This window comes from Nomia melanderi, chromosome 9 (genome assembly GCF_051020985.1).
Source record: "Nomia melanderi isolate GNS246 chromosome 9, iyNomMela1, whole genome shotgun sequence".
Classification (NCBI taxonomy): Eukaryota; Metazoa; Arthropoda; class Insecta; order Hymenoptera; family Halictidae; genus Nomia; species Nomia melanderi.
In genome coordinates this window covers 2879574-2896614 of record NC_135007.1, presented here as the reverse complement: position 1 = coordinate 2896614, position 17041 = coordinate 2879574, and the positions used below count along the sequence as shown (strand labels likewise).

General features: G+C 37.9%; 1 protein-coding gene across 6 annotated transcripts in view; it reads left to right on the top strand.

Moving 5' to 3' along the window:
* The window catches only part of Neto (Neuropilin and tolloid-like), a 209142-nt gene that overhangs the window by 178074 nt on the left and 14027 nt on the right, over nt 1-17041 (top strand). For all 6 annotated transcript variants that reach the window (XM_031986513.2, XM_031986512.2, XM_031986511.2 and 3 more), the window contains exons 6-8: nt 2649-2806; nt 4125-4374; nt 8512-8627. In XM_031986513.2, the coding sequence (XP_031842373.1) occupies nt 2649-2806; nt 4125-4374; nt 8512-8627 (524 nt within the window). The remainder of the gene's footprint in view (nt 1-2648; nt 2807-4124; nt 4375-8511; nt 8628-17041) is intronic.

Here is a 17041-nt window from a genome sequence, read left to right as displayed (position 1 = left end):
GTGACTCACCTTGTGTAAATTTATATGTGAAAATGTAGTTCGAAATTGGGATTTGGTACAATTTTACATGTCACGGATACAAGGAAATTGTAACCCACAATGGTATTGCCTTCGTAAAGGAGCAACCATAATGCCTCCTAAGAAAGGAGCAACGATCATTATTAACGTTATCCGAGGAGTGCTCCTATCGTGAGCACTTGGTAGTCTCCGTCGCTTTCCCGGTTGAGAAATTACGAGACACTTTAGGAATAGATAATCCACGACGGAAGTACTGTGTAAGCGGAGGCCGAGACCGAAATTAATTCATTGTCACCAAGGAAGAACAGGAGTAGGCTATGAATACACGGAACACGCCCATAACTCCGCAATCTCTCCGTGGATCTCATAGTTTTGTCTCCTCCTTGGTTCGATCCGTTTTGCTTAGTTCAATTACACGATATACAAGATCATGATTTTGCCGCGAGGACGCCATTATATAATTGTCAAATAATACCTGCTGAATAATTCAATTGAAGACTCTATTATGGCTAGTAACATCTTGTAAGCAGTCGTATTATTTATCAGGTAAATGTGATTTCATGCATGATATGTTCGTTTGTTTGTACATAATATCGTTTTCATATGAAATTCTTTTTTACGCGCAATATTCAGCTTTATTGTTTGAACGCTAGAATCGATGCGGAAATTATTTATTCCATTCGAATATGTAAACTATAAAAGGTAAACGAGGAACTTCCTTTTAAGTATATTTTTTCAATAAGTGCCTTTGCAGAGAGCTTCACAGTGTGTCGTATTTTAAGCATAAGGAATGGAATCGCTTAAAAAAAAAGGTAAATGCAGAGGATGGCGTGAACGATCGTTTTAACCAAAGAACATTTTTCTCGATTTAAACGCGTTAACTTTTAAACAGGCGAATGAAACTTCTTAACGACTTGGTTAGAATTAAATTGATGAATGCGTCAGCCATGCAATAATTAGTTAGGAACAATTTCCGATGAAGTAACAAGAGCATTTATCTAGCATCTTATTTAACAGAAGATGGAAAGTGAAACTGTAAATCCTTTTTTTTCTCAAAGTTACTCTTACAGTGGAAATTCCAGTTACGTTGGACCAATTCACTTAAAATTTTTCTTGGGGATTCCTAATAAGATTCCATATCTGTTACCGCAGCCTCTTCCGATTCTCTATTTTAAAAGGACGTTCCAAAAGAAATTGGACGTCCTCTCAGAACAACGTAACTTCTCGCTTCACATATTCTGAATTTACCTTCGAATTTTAAAAAACAGCTCAGAAAATAATTAAATGTTAACATATTCAATATAAAAATATAACTTTTAGTTGAAACAAAAGTTACTGAAGTTTTACCAGTATATTCATAACTTCCAAAAACAAAAAATTTGGCAAGCACAAAATTTTTATCTGAATATTTGATAATCGCACAGATGAACAAATGTTACTATTAAAACATTCGAAAAATCTATTCCGTGACGTTCCGTAAGTTTATTTCCGATAAATCTCGGTCAGCAATAAACAATTACATTTAAAAACCACATAAGAATAACATTCCCAAAAACCATGAGCAATAAAAGTCGACACGTCGGTAGGACAACTCCAAAACGACGTACTCCATCTTTCAAGACACGTCATCCGACCACTGAAACGTCAATAGGCAAAGACGCTCCGAAATAAGATATTCAAGAAACTCTGCGTCGAAAGCGTCTCACCCTGAAGTAATTCCACGCATTTCCGCCCAGCGAGGCGTCAGCGGACAAATTCCTTTGGCCCCGGAGTGAGTCGGTCGGTGCGGAAAACGCCGCGTAACCATCCCGTTTTTTTACGATCGAACGCGTTCGAACGAACCGGCTCGCCGCGTTGTGAATCGATGACGCGTCAAGGGAGGTAAAATACTTTGCGGGTGTGCCGTGACAGGACCGCATTAGATTTCACGGAAAGCAGTAAATTTCACGACTTCTTGCGCGCGATACACGTCGCGCGGGACTAGTTTCAGCGGGTCCACGGCCGGGCTGCGGAGAGAGAGGCAAAAGCTCGATATGTCCCGGTTGCCAGAAACGCGTCGACGATATTCGCCCGCGTTTCATACGCCTCATTATTCCGCCGCCCCTTGCCCCGTGCGCGTTTCCGGTTTCCCGACTTCGAACACTGTTGCCCTTAACACGCCTCGAAACACGGCGCGCCGATCCTCGTCATCGTGGACGATAAAACGGGCGTCGCGAGGAAGGGTAGGAAATGAATCGAGCCGTGGCGGAATCTGTTTTGCGCGTTTGATTAATTTCCCTCCGGTTTTATTGTGCCGCGGCCCCGGGGAACTTTGCAACGACGATTCGAAACGACTACGGGAAATTAATTACACCCCGAGACAATGGCCAGGTATTTCTCTTCCTCCCCTGCCTCCTCCTACCTAGTTCTTTCACCTTTTTTTTTTATTTGATTGTTCCCGCGACGGCTTTTTGCGACCGGTCGGAATACGTCGGTTGTTCACCGAACAGTCTATTGAGTTTTAAAGGAAACGCGGCGGATCCTCGGGGTCCCAGACATTTTATTCGGCAACGGATGAAAACGGGGTATTGAATTTTACTGTCGGAACCTCCGAAGAAAGTGTGATACTGCAATAACTATGTGATCCACAGCGGGGGTGCCGCCGGAACCGGAGCCGTGCGTGAAAGACGTGTCCGGGATGGAGGCGATTATCAACAGTGACCAAGTGTTGGACAGAAAGAAACTCGCTGAGAAAGAGGGCATACCGTTGGACTGCCTATGGAACATCACGGTCAAGGTGGGGTGGAAGGTAAGAGCGTGCTTTGCTTTCCGAGACACGTGGCGTTCTTTTTACTCGGCCTTTATAGAAACTGTCGTCTGTTTTTCGGAAGAAAGTATTTACTTCTAATTCTGTTTTTATACGATTTCGATTTAACACTAATTATCGTTTGTCTTCTTGCACAATTTGTTTGATTTAAAACGAATTCGAAAAGAATTTACTTTCCTTTTTGCGTCACTTGGTTTCAACGCAATTACCAAAATTCTTATGTATGCTTTTATATAGTTTATTATATTATTCTACTGATTTCTTATGTCTGAGACGAGTCTCTGTTTTTCTGTATGTACAGTATGTTTCTTTTCAATGAATTTATTTTAGACGGCAGTTATCGAGTGTATAAAAGCAGAATTGAGTATATTCTGAAGGAGACGTAATAGTTTAATTATTATTGTCATCCATTTTACCCTGAGCATACAAGTGTTATAAGGTTGAAATCATTGTGGTAGGCTGGACAGTTATTATTACAATTGGTATATTTTAGACTTCTTTTTTCAAGAAACAGATTATGGAAAAGGAAACCTTTACATCTTAGATTGACCAAAATTAATTTTTACGAGAGTTGGTTAATAAGGAAATTACATCGCTCTAATTCCCATTTTGAAAAAGGTATTCGGTTAATAAAATATTTCTAAAAAAATTTGCGTGCAATATTTGTACTGTTATACAGATTTTGAACAAAACATTAAATCATGTTAAAACAAAAATTTAAACCTGGAGTACATTTTACATGCTAATACTAATTTCATTCATTAAACTACATAATAAAGTACTAATTGAAATCGGATCCTGGTTCACCAATAAAAAGAAAACCGCCCGACATTTTTCCGGTATCTAATAAAATATCAGGTTTCTGCCCGTCTATGTTGCTCTTTAGCAAAAAGTGGTTACTTACTTTATGACCAACACTCGTAGACATTTTTGCCTCATATATTCATAGCATGTGAATCGTCAGAAAAACCCCGGAATCTTTCGCGCGATCGTGACGGAGAACCAGTATTTTAATCACCGGCGCACGTCTGCCAGTGCATCTAGACAAAACGTCCAAGATTATCGCAATCGCATAAAACCTCGTTGAATAGAAAATGAAATATGAGACGCGCCCCATTGTCGTATATACGTATTCCTTCACTTCTAATGTCCATCCGAGGCATCCTTTCTGGTCGAATGAAATCGCGTCCGGCGCAAAATGCGCCATCTAATTGGTACGAGTCCTTTGAGCATCCCCCGTTCATAACCAGCAAAAAGAGTTCGCTGGTCTTTACCGTCGGGGAACACGTACAACTTTCAGATTCAGCTGACGTTCTCGGATCCCTTCAAGCTGCAACGACCGAACGAGTGCGACGCCAACTTCGTGGACATATTCAAAGAACGCACTGACATGTCCTCGAGAGAGAAGAATTTCTGCGGCAGCATCGCCGACACCGTGCTCATCCAGACCAATATCGCCTTTGTCAGGTTTTACGCCGAGCCGAAAGCACTGAACAGCAGCTTCGAGGCCGTCATGACAGCCCTCAGGGACAGAGACGCGGGAGACAAACGTGAGTTCACAGACACCGTCGATTAATTGTTCAGAACCCTGTAGAACCTGTTCACCGTTTCCATTTTCGCGTGCTTTTTTTTAATCGCAAGATTGTTAGACTTTCGACATCACTTTTAAAAGGAAAATAGTATTAACACTAGAACTACCATACCAGTCAAGATGGTTCTGATTTTTTTGTTTCACAATTATTGGTATTGTCAAAGGTTTCAATATTCGAAATGATTTTGAAAATATAGTTTCACTTGAATACTATAATGAATGTCTGAAGAAACTCTAAAGAATCTATGATTATAATTTTTAAAGGGATTATACTTGTATATTAATCGTATTGAATGCACGGTAGTTCTAGTGTTAATACGTTAACTGCTACGATGTTTAACGATAACTGGAGATTCCTGATTGTTTGGAAACGACTGGAATAAGAAAATCGATGACGAATATAATAAGGTAAATAACTAGATAATAGTATAATGTGAGAACTGTGATGTCAAATTGTTAATAATTAATTCTAACATTCCTTGTTATGAAAGAGCAAATTATATTATATAAAATGCCCGGAATTCTTTTGGTCGTTAACTCATAAACTTTATTGAAATCAAAGAATTCTTGTGGTTCAAAAACTTTTTTAAAGTTTGAAGTAAGCGAGCTTAAACCGAACTTACGTTAAAAAACGAACCTAGAATTCGTTTCCTTCTCTTTATTATAGCGTATACTTTTTACGCATGCGTGAAATTGAATATTCAACTTTAAATACTTCTTGCTACCTCTCTTTGCGCTCTGATCTCTCTATATTCCGACTCTAAAACTCGTACTCCAGCGATCTATTTCACGTATATAAGCTATTTTCAAAAACATACAAGAACACACACACACGCACATATTTATAAACATACAAACCCTGCGGTCATCGCACCTTATCATTATTTCTACTTTATTCGTTCTCCGGGTCAGTCATTCGTCGCCTGTTTACATATAGATGACTTTCGCACTTGCACTGTCGCTCGCTCACCCATCAGCTGTTTTACTGTTAGGCCGGTGATCCGCACCGCAAACCTAACGCTTGTAATGTTTGTCGTACACGACAAAATGTGCGTTTCTTCATATGGATCAAACGACCGCGGCTGCTTTCGCACAGTTCGTTGCACTGATAATACTTAAGGAAATCACTCGCTCTACTATTATAAAATCTGATATTCTTGTTTATCTCTTAGATTCAAACTGTAACAGCTTTCGATAGAAATAAGGAAATAATAGGTTTCGAAATAATTCGTATCATCTGACCATTAATATTAACCAATAACACAATTGATTCAACTTCCCGTATTAACGTTAATATAGTTTACTATAACAGGTTTCATTAAAAATAAGTAAATAGTTTCAGGAGATCGATATCACTTAACCATTAATTGCACAAACAATTACTCCGGTTATTCTGCTAAAAATGTAAAGTATTTCAATATTAGCCAGTGAAACATAATTGATAATTAGTGTGAAACGAGCTTCTGAGTAGGGAAGACCTTATCAAACGCGATCGATGGTTGCGAGCAAACCCATACCAAAGCTGGATAACCTAATTATAGTTTTTAACGATCTTCGGCGCGATAGAGAGCCACGCACCGGTAATTGCCGCCCACTTCGCGAGCTGTGCTGCTGAACGAGAAACTTTAATTTCCATTACATACCACGCCACGCGAATATTACGAAAGTCTTTGTCCGTGGCACACGGCACGGTAATTTCAATGTTAAGTTTCATTAAAGTTAACAACGGCACAGCCCGTTCGTCCCGATTCGTGTTCCCGTGTTCAGGCTCGGAGAGATACCATCTAATGGAAATCTAGTAAATTAACGGCACTCCCTGTGCTTTGCAATAATAAAAAAATTATATAGAACACAGAATACAGAACGACACACCCCTACCAATTACATAATTTCCAGTCTAATCACCGGAAATATAAAGTCTCGCTACTGTTCAGTGGGACTCGATTTATAAATTGTGATAGGCGTACAGTATTAACGTACACAACATTTTCAGCTATACGTATAACTTAATTTTATGTATGGAAGCCAGTAAAATAATGCGCACTCGTGATTAATCAGAGATGTATGCTGCATATGATGGATATTTTATAATGTTCTCTCGTATTATACGTGGTTAAATATGGAATATTTAATCCTTGCAGATATTTCGTTTTGTTGCAGCGTTTTTATCTGGCGGATATTTATTAATACATTCGGGATTGTCATTAATAATGTTCGTCGACGAATAATATTGGTTGTCCTTTGTTCAAGTTAGTCTTTGAATAATACATTACTTGATGAAAAACTGCTCGCATCTCTTTTGTTTTCATTGCATCCAACTTTTCGGTCAGTGCTGTAATTCCTAAACTTAAGTATTATAATGTTGAACAATAAATACAGAAGAGAAACACAAATGTTATTGTGAGTATAAGTAGAATTATTATATGAATCTGAAATTCTAATCATAAATCATTACAAATAAAATCCATGATTACGAAACTTGCGGCAAAAAATGAAATGCAGCTGAGGCGATACGTATATATGAATAAACCATGAAGGTAACATAAATATTTAACCGAAAAGGAACTTTTGGTATTGTGAAATATAGAAAATCGATTTCGGGGAACCCTGGAGATTCGGTAATCGAAATGTAAGTCTGAACAAGTCGATAAACGTGAGTTTGTTTTCGAGTGCAACTAACACGAAAGGTAGATAAACGGCACGTTTCGATCAATACCTTTTTCGATGGCACATTAGAATAATTGTTTTCCAGTAGGAATAAAAAAGAAATATTCTGGCGAAATGTTTTGTGGGAAGCCTCAATATATACATACACGAGGCAATAGCACAAACGAATAACTGAATACAATTATAATTACAATTGCAGCAATAGAATTTAATATGTCCGTTGTCGGTACAGATCCCCGAATTATCGTTGAAAAGTTTCATTGTCCGCCCAATTATCCGTATAACATGATCAATTAACGGAATACTCGATTCTTGTTTCTCCGCGCGTACGATATCAATAATTACGATGATTCCAACGGGAATGGATAATCTGCTTAACAAGTCCGTATCGTTGGGAATAATCGACCGCGAAAGGCGCCGAATTCTATATCAATGGCGGCGATCCCGGCTGAATGGCAAATGGAGTAAGCTAACGGCGGTGAGGTTACGCGCACGGAATTCGCTGCTCTATCTTGGAACGGGAAGAATTCTTGGTCCTCCGCACCTGCCATTCCCGCGAAACTAATATCTTACGAGTAACTTGCCCGCGAACCCGAGAAATTCACTTATTCTCCTATCTCCTGTACGGCAAGATTTTAAATGAAAATCTCCGTGCCTACTCTGAACGCACCCGCCACCGGAGAAATTGCATTAACATTAGATTGAAAAGTATTGCCGGCTATATACTTTGATACCACTGCTGTCTTATTGTAAACCGTTTAATCAATACATACTGCTCCCGTGTACGAGAGTAATAGTTGCTTTTGTGTCGAAGGTTTACATTCTTTAGCGAATAATAGTAGATACCTAATAAGTGTTATTATCGTTGTTATTAATAATTTCTTAGAATCTGTTAGATTTATAGAGGTCACGAAAATGTGCCGATAAATTATTTCTGTTCTTGTTTTCTGACGATTGTTGATATTATTAAGTAACATGCAATTGTGTAATTTTAATTAAATCCCTTTGTGAATGTTATTTTAAAGAAGGGGATATGTTATTTCCTTGTTGAAATATAACCCCGTTATTTTATTTCAAGGAATAATTTCGGAAACACTCATTTTGTATCTCAAATTGTGACAAAATGAAATAATTAATGAACTAATTGTTAAATGACTCAATTGACGCGTTCGAATTATTCATTTGTGAAGTCGTTCATATCCCGAGGACTTTAATATTTTGCAGGATTTACCGTACTATTCATCCGATAACACTCAACAATAGCTCTGCTTCACATATTTTTCAGCAGCGGCACAATAGCAAAGAAAAGCGTATTACGTGAAATAGGGAGGGGTATGCGGCCATTGCTTCCGTATAGATTTACCGACACGACCATTTGAAATTTCAAGTGTGCAATCCCTTTATCCATTTGTTCCTTCCTCTTTTCCAGCCTGCCGCGATGACGAATACTATTGCGAGGACGCGACTTGCATCGCGTTGGAATTGCAGTGCAATGGAAGGGTCAATTGCCGTTTCCGTTGGGACGAAGAAGACCAAGCCTGCAACGTGAGTAAGCGACCATTATGTGCAGACTTAAATTCAATACTGTCGCTTTTAAAACCGTTAAATGTTTTCCGATTTCCTAGTCCGGATCATTTCCAGCACCGTTTCTTTCCCGTTCGCTCCAAGCCACTTTCCTTTCTCGCGAGATCGCATGGTTAAGGCTGCGTTTGTATTATCTGTTCAGACTCGTAACATTTCAGTGCAGACGGAGATTCTTGTAAGTGATAAGATGGGACCATTTGTACATAGTGTCCCGTGTGCGTTCAGACACGTTGATCTCTTATAACAACATAGTGACGTAAGATATCAACGTAATATTGTAAAACAATAACTTAGTGTTGTAAAACAACAACACACTGTTTTAAAACAACAACATAGTGTTGTAAAACGCTCGAGTCTTCGAAATTTCAAGACTCAACATTGTTCGTTCCTTACAATGGACCATGCCTTTCTTGTAATTGTTTCACATGATATGCTATTCATATAATTTTTACACGTTAAAAATATAGTAAATAAACCAAACAAACCATTTTATTGTACATAAATGTCATATGTGTGTAATATTTTGATATAGTCAAAGCGACAGTATGGTATACCGTACACCCAATATATGTTAATATCATCATAGCAGCACATATGTGTGTGACGCCGAACTCTCTAAAGTTTAGAGTCCAAACAAATTGCCGTGTCACACACACGCGTGGTCGCGAACGTATTAACCACTCAAAGACTGAATTAATTTACGAAAATTTGTATCTGCACTTTAATGTACCGAAATGTGAGTATAATAAACAGTAATCTGATGTCTTACAAACACTCGAGCTTTGAAGACATTAGCTTTTACAGCTCAACGCTTAAGTCCTGAAAACGTGAACTCGGAAGGCCTTTTATGCTATTACAGCTTTTAAGGCTGGAGGCTCAGCACTCATTTTTACAACACTGGCTTAAACGGATCGATAGTCGTAAATCATTATAACCAGCCTTTCTCAACCCTCGAACTATTTTAATACTCTGCCACGTCATCCGAATTCGGGTGACACCACTTTTTACATAAACTTAAACACTAATGTTCTTGACGACGTATAGAACGAATCTGTTTTATTATAAACCTGTTTCAACTGCATAAGAATTTTGATGAGTGTTTATTTGACAGTCAAGGTTTTAAGGTATAGACTCGAAAAACCTTGCCGAGTGTAGCTGGAAAGCGACGACACTGCACTTTGTGTGAACGAAAACGTCCCGTGCCTGATGGTATGAACAGGATTTTTGTCTGAACTAAAATGTCACGTGTCTGATGGGATAGTATAAGTGCATCCTAACACGGCTGAAGAGAATCACGGTTCGCCATTATCAGTCAGGGGAGCGAGCAACTTTGGCGCGGTGTTGCTTTATGTATGTATATTTGGACGGGAAGTGGGGAAACTTCAAAGATCCCGAACAACTTTCGGATACTCTGCAGCGGAGGTATACTGGAATGGATCTTTAATAAGACGTCCTCGTTTGTCATTCTAACTGGCGTAGCAAGCAGCGTCATTCGGCTGTATCGTTATTACATTCCTATGCAGCGAGATACTTCAAAAGGCAACGGTAATACGGGCAGAGTAATCTGTTTGGAAATGGGACTGCGACGGTGCTCGGTACGTTGCGCCGAATTATCGAAATAAGCAAATGGAAGCGAACCTGACATGGAATGTGACGCGCATTCGCGGAGGTCGCTCCTCATTTCTTCCGAAAATGTCATCGTTTCCTGTTACGAATTATTCGGGCATTCCATTTCTTGGTACCACCAGTTAGAATTCGCGATATACGCCACCGCAAGAATGACACGTCGACTGCATTTAATTGTTCCCCACCCTTATTTGCCGCTCACACCTGTCCCCAGAGGATCAATTAATTTATTTCAAACTGATTCGTATTTATCTACCATCCCGCCGCTGTTTTTCCCGCAAGTATGTGCGCTCACGTTAAAACTTTGGCAGCTGTGTAATTATTATTCTGAGCTCGTTCAATTCTTATAAACCATTTTCATTCGAATGTTATATTAACAACCAGGTATATTGAATTCGTGGAACAATTATGGTGGAATTGGACTCCTGATTGTTTGATATTTGCTTTTGTTCTTTTTCAGTTCAGGAGTGTTATTGAATTATTTTATCGTATTAATGTAGTTCAATAAAGCTACGATTATTATTTCTCTTTGTCTCGGAAAATCGAAGTTTTATTCTTTTCATGTATTCACAGAAATATTTGTACCGGTTGTTTTAAAATGGAAGAGAAATTCAATAGGTTCTGCAATAATCAGTAATTACGTTGAACAGAATATCATTTGAATTTAATGTGTCAAGGGTTATTTTTCCAATAATTGGTACAATTACAATTCATTTTGCATTCCGATGGATATTGTGATATAATTTAATGCGAAAGCCTCTAAAAATATAAGTAAGAAACTGTACAATTGCATGTCCGTAAACCTAGTGTTAAAATTGGTATCTACCCCTTGCACAAAGTTTTTTCATTACATATATTCATTCTACTCTAATGAAGTATTGATTAAGCTATGAATCCTGTTAAATAGAAATAATACACGAATCAGTGGTTAGAGCTATTGTATTTTAATATTTTGTGTCCAGTTATATTATAGAATGAATTATATCAAATATAGAATTTTATAATTTTACTATATCAAATAAATGGCCACTGTAAGTCAAGTGCAAGCGGGTTAAGATATTTACAAGTGATTGAATCTCTTTAACTTTTATAATTTAATGGAAATCATTTGGAGTCGAATCTCCCTTGGGAAATCCGTCAGGATCGATACGTCGTCAATATACCATAAATCGTTAATTACGTTCATTTGGAGTCCAGCTTCTTTGTAGGAAACCACGGATTCCGGTGTGCGCAACCCTAACTGAGACTTAATATCCTCTCGCTTTTCCGTCCTGCCTCTCCGCCCGCCTCGGCGGTGGTTAATTAATTTATTCAAGGCTGCTTCTGCTGGCCCGAGCCAGTCATTCCGTTTCCCTGACCTCCGACTTGCGGTTTCATGATATCCGAATACGTATCGTCCCGCTGCGCGGAGGGTGTTTCCGGTTCCGGGGGCGCAAAATAGTATGCGCTCCTGGCAAACGACCAGAACAGGCCGCCTCCGAAACGACGACGGCACCGTGGCACCGACGGGATATTAATCTAACGGGAAATAATGCCGGCGATCTGCTGCCGTTCGATCGTGTCCTTGTTCCGCCGTGTGAACCGAGAAGCGATGCGATACGAGTATTTCTTTAACCCTTTCGTTTCAGATTAGCGTATGCAGAAGGTCCTATATCTAATCAAATGGATCTCTCACCCCCAACTTTGGCGATTGTTATCGTATTATCCATATCAACAATGAGAGAAAATTAAAATACGCTTTGTATATTTTTTCAAAAAATATTTTTTCATTTCGGTAAACATGAAAAATTATTACTAATAAAGTATATTATATTTTTAACTATCTCCCGTATTTTGTACATTCATTAGGGGATTTTTATAGAACCTTCTACGTTTTTCGTTTTGTGTGACAGTAATGTTTTAGTGATGTTCTACTTTCACTAATGTAAATATTTCAACAAATTTTACGAAATGTAGAATATTATCGTTTAAAATTATCTCGATGTATACTCTATTAGTATAAACAGCTGTTAGGGTTATTTGGAACATTTTAACTCTTTGAAAAATTTTATTTAAAATTTTATAAGCGTGAAAGAACAATGTATTTTCTGTTGAAACTTTTTTTCGGTACCTATTACCGTTCTCCAGATAAACCACGGGAAAGAAAAATTTGCATTTTGTTCAAGAGCTGGTTTTATCCCTTTAATGTGATATTTGGCATAAAAGAAATTGCAATACATTGGGCTTGACCTACTCTGCTCACACAAAGTGTCATTATTTGTTGAATTTTCGGGTTTGATAAATTCCCATGTTTTTTACAACATTTTACACATCAATATCGAATTGCAAGAAATGTATTCCATCCACAGAGATCACATTTCATCAGAATAACAGTGTCAGTCATCATCTAATTGTAAGAGACATCGATACGTTTTTGTATCAGGTGTTCCAGAAGCACGGCTCGTTAGTCGATCTCCGTTCCACAACCATTTCCTTGTAACTCAATTAACGTTTCGATTCTGTATTTCCATGAAAAACGATAATACAACGAATACTTTTAACCGAGAGACAACGCCGAGTCAATTAACCACCCCAGTTTCATTTCTTCTTGTGCTGTCGACGGAAAAGAAAATCTCGTGGAGATCGAGTAGCTCGTTAAGGAGGAACCGAGGCCAAGGAACAGAAACATTTGAAACGCGCCTCTAACAGAGGCGGAACCGTTCCTCCTTCCAAGTCAAATGTTAATATCCGAAGAAGTAGCCGCAAATAATGTCCAATCTGTTCGCCAAAGGGAAAAGAAGCTCCCCAGTTAAACCGCACAAAATGGAACTCTTTGCGGTCATTCGTTCTATAATATTCATCCGCAAGATCGCTGCCTTCTTATCCCCGAGCAAAAGACCACAAGGCTCGAGTGGTTACCCCGGTGAAATAGAAACGTTCCGCTTTATACCCGTCCCCTCTGGTCCGTTCGATTTATCAAGAAGGCAGAAGCACTACCCTCTCCCTCCCCAATCCCAATCCAGCCGTACCGGGAATTCAATTTTATTTTCTGGAAGCTTGACGAGCGTGAGGAAACAACCGTTGTAAACAATTTCCCTTGTGCGTGTGTAAAAAAAAAAGAACTTCGGCATGTAACCAGTTTGTCCCATATAGTGCAGTTTACCTTTCGCGGCGGAACGATTGCTTTTGACGCGACTTTTCCGCCTGCAGGCACGTCCCGACATTTTGTAAAAAGCGTTTCGTGTGTTCCGCGATAACTCACGCAGCCGCTGACTATTGTGAATTTATCCGATAGCGTTTCTAATTTCATTCTGTAATACGACTTTCCAATGCAATGCACGACACGTATCGAATCCCTACATCGGTGAATGGCACCTCCGCGCGCGTGCAAGAATACACCTTACGGCTGCGTGTCGATAATTTTATCGGTTCGCGCGTCCCGTGCTAACTTATCTCGCCCTTTGTTGCTCTTCACAGCGGAATTGACGTCACTGTCGCATTTAGCTCGCAACTTTTCTCGAAATGCACGACTAAACCATGACGGAGGCCGGTAAAAAATGATCCTCGTTCCACGTCCGTTTTGTGAAGCTTCTTTAATCTTCCGGAAACTGCGCGGAAATTATACGGTCGACTGGAACACTTTTTATGGGCAACTTAAGCGATGGGACGGTTGAGAGGAACGAAAGTTATATATTCAAATGTTTTCAGGGTTACTTTTGAATTGCACTTAATCTTCTGGGGGAAATATTTGCGCTCGAATGTGAAGTCTGATATAAATTTGACAAAGTGAACGCGTTGTGTTTAAAACAAGCTTTGAGAAAAAGGGAAAAAATATGTTATAACTGCTTTTCAGGATTATCTCATTACGATTAAAGTTTCCGAAATGAAAAACAGGATTTGCTGACTTAATTCATTTGTAATTAATTTGTTAATTTGTAACGAACCAAAATGTCACATAATTCGGAATTCTCAATATACTTTTATAACAATAGAGATATATAAAACTATGCATAAGTATTTCAAGTGTGTTCGTTTACTTACTTTTTCAAGAAAGATATAAAAATTACTTTCAATGGGCGTTTTTGCACTCAGTGATCTCCTTGAAACAATCCTGTACGTCATATTCCTTAAGCCTTTCGAAAAGCTCGTGCCTTATCCTCTTTCTCCGGCGTAAAATGAATTCTCTTAAGCACAGATTTAACATATGCGACTTAAAGCCGCAGGATGTTAAACCTGCAGAACAGGAAGCGTGCTCAAGTATAGCGACTTGTTCCTCAGCTGAAAATTGTTATCTTAATGAAAACTTCATCTGTTCTTTTAAAAAGTAGCTTATTTCCACTTTTGCCCTACTAAAATGTTTTGCCAAAACTTCAACCAAATGTTACCGATTTACTATCCATTTTCTAAAAACCTTACAGCACCATAATTATAATTAGGGATAATTATCCAACGAAAGTATAGCATCAGGAGTTCTCCATCATTTATTTTTTCTTAGCAAAATTTCTGTTTTGTAAGAACAAACGAATGGATATTTGAACTATTATATATCTCAGATTAATACATACATATATGTGTGTAGTTAGAGAAAAACAAATAAGAAATAACGAACTACATCACTTCTTACAAGTAATGACAAGCTTTTAAGTTGTGGTTACATGACCAACTTTTTCTTTCTTGTTTAGAACACCTAATTACTAAAATTTAGTTTGACTCTGTTCTCTTAAACTGTGTGAATAATTAACCTTTTACACCTAAGAGACATTCTGTCGCCAGTTGCTACAACGCAGCCGAATTATAAAATTCGAAATTCAATATTAAAATTTCCTATTATATAATATGTCAACATACAAAACATCAAAATAAAATAATTCTTCTCTTTAATCTACTCAAGAATTTTCTTTATGTCGATTGCAAAAAATGTCATTAATATTTCATCAGGAAATAATGAGTATTTATGATGAAAAATAACAATGAGCGCAGAGAATTATTTAATACATTCGCAACTGTATTAAATTTCCCGAAGTTTATAGCTAATTATCGCAGAAGTCTGCTTTCCAAATGTATATGAATGTAAAAAAATATATTAATAAGATTTTCTTATAAATATTTAGCTACAGATTCTGAAATGACGTAAGATCGAGTGACTAATTTCCTTCTTAAAAATGTAAAATAAGATAGGACTACGGGAGTTCTTTTAAAGCAATTACAAATGTCGTAGAATGACGTTACCGGCGTTCTTGTTTAAAAAAAGTTAAAACTAACGTAAAACTATGTTATCAGTAATTAATTAAAAATTTCTTAATGTTGTATATCGAATACATTATTGGTATTCGGCTAAAAAAATTAAAAATTACGTAAAATGATATTACCAGCATTTTTAATTGACTAAAGGAGTCAAAAATGACATAGAACTATGTTACTAGTATTTAGCTAAAAAATTTAAAAATGGCGTAGCAATACGTTATAGACATTTGTCTAAAAAAATTAAAAGTGAAGTGTCCAAAGAATTTTGAATGACCTAAGTCTACGGTGTTAGTCTCGAATGCGTTAAAAATCGAGTTATCTTTCGGTCACTAGCAAGACGTTACCTTCTGCGTTTACGAACTCCATACACTGTGATGTCCCACCTGTTTGTGCATCCCCTACTGCTCGAAAGTCTCTCAATGTCAATATTAGCCCTGTTGCATGATTCGCGATAAAACATGAAATGATAGTAGACCGCGATACAGGTCCTACACACGCAGAAACGCGGCCGCGAAATTGACGGCGCAGACTGAATGCCGGTCGAAATCGTAGAGGATTCAACGTACCAGCCGTTCTATCCAATTTTATTCTCGTCTAATGGAAAGTACACCCCTACCACTTATCTCGTTTCGCGCTCCCAGGTAAATACTAATGGAAACCAGACGGTACGGGAGAAATCCTAATAGAAAAACAGTTGAAACGTCCGAGAAGCCCGTTTTCGTATTACACAAAGCGACGCACACAATCGGCTTCATTGAAAACTTTTCCTCTGAAACGAAATTCTGCGTTTAAATTCAATTTCAGGTTTTCGGCGCGTCCTCCGGATGAAAAATTTTCCACCATCACGAAATACGATTGTGTAAAATTGAATTGATTGCTTTTGTAGAAAAATGAACATTTTTCTAGCAGCGGCCGGGTGCAGAAGTATTTATATCAAGATTTTTATTTCGATGCCACCTTTATACTCCAATAATTATGTTGAATCTATCGCGGATATGTTACCATGGCTGAATTTCGATGCTTGAATACTGTAAGTTTTTTCTTCAGCCAATTCGTCATTCGTTTATTTCCATTTGTACGAAGTCCGCATTATAGAAGTATCGATTGACGTTCATTCATTGGAGTTCTCGGAATAATTATATCAGGAAAATATTCATTAATTATTCGTTTTTGTTAAAATACTTACCGTGATATAAAACCGGTCAATGTAATAAAAGAACTTCTATTTGGGAGATTCTCTGATTATATGTCAAAAAGAAGATTTTTAATATCTTTTTTGTTTGAATGATTATTTAGATCCTCGAACGCTGAATTTTCATTAGACCATCAGTATTTTCACGGGCGCATATATGTCGTCGCAATGATGCAGTTGAAGAGATTAATGAATACATTTGTGTTTCATACTCTTTGATTCTTGTGAAAATATGTAGATAATATTACTATCGATATTTAAAATTTGTTATCGATTTTAGTGCATTCAACATCTCGTGTATTTAGGAAGATAGAAACAACAAAACCCTTGAATG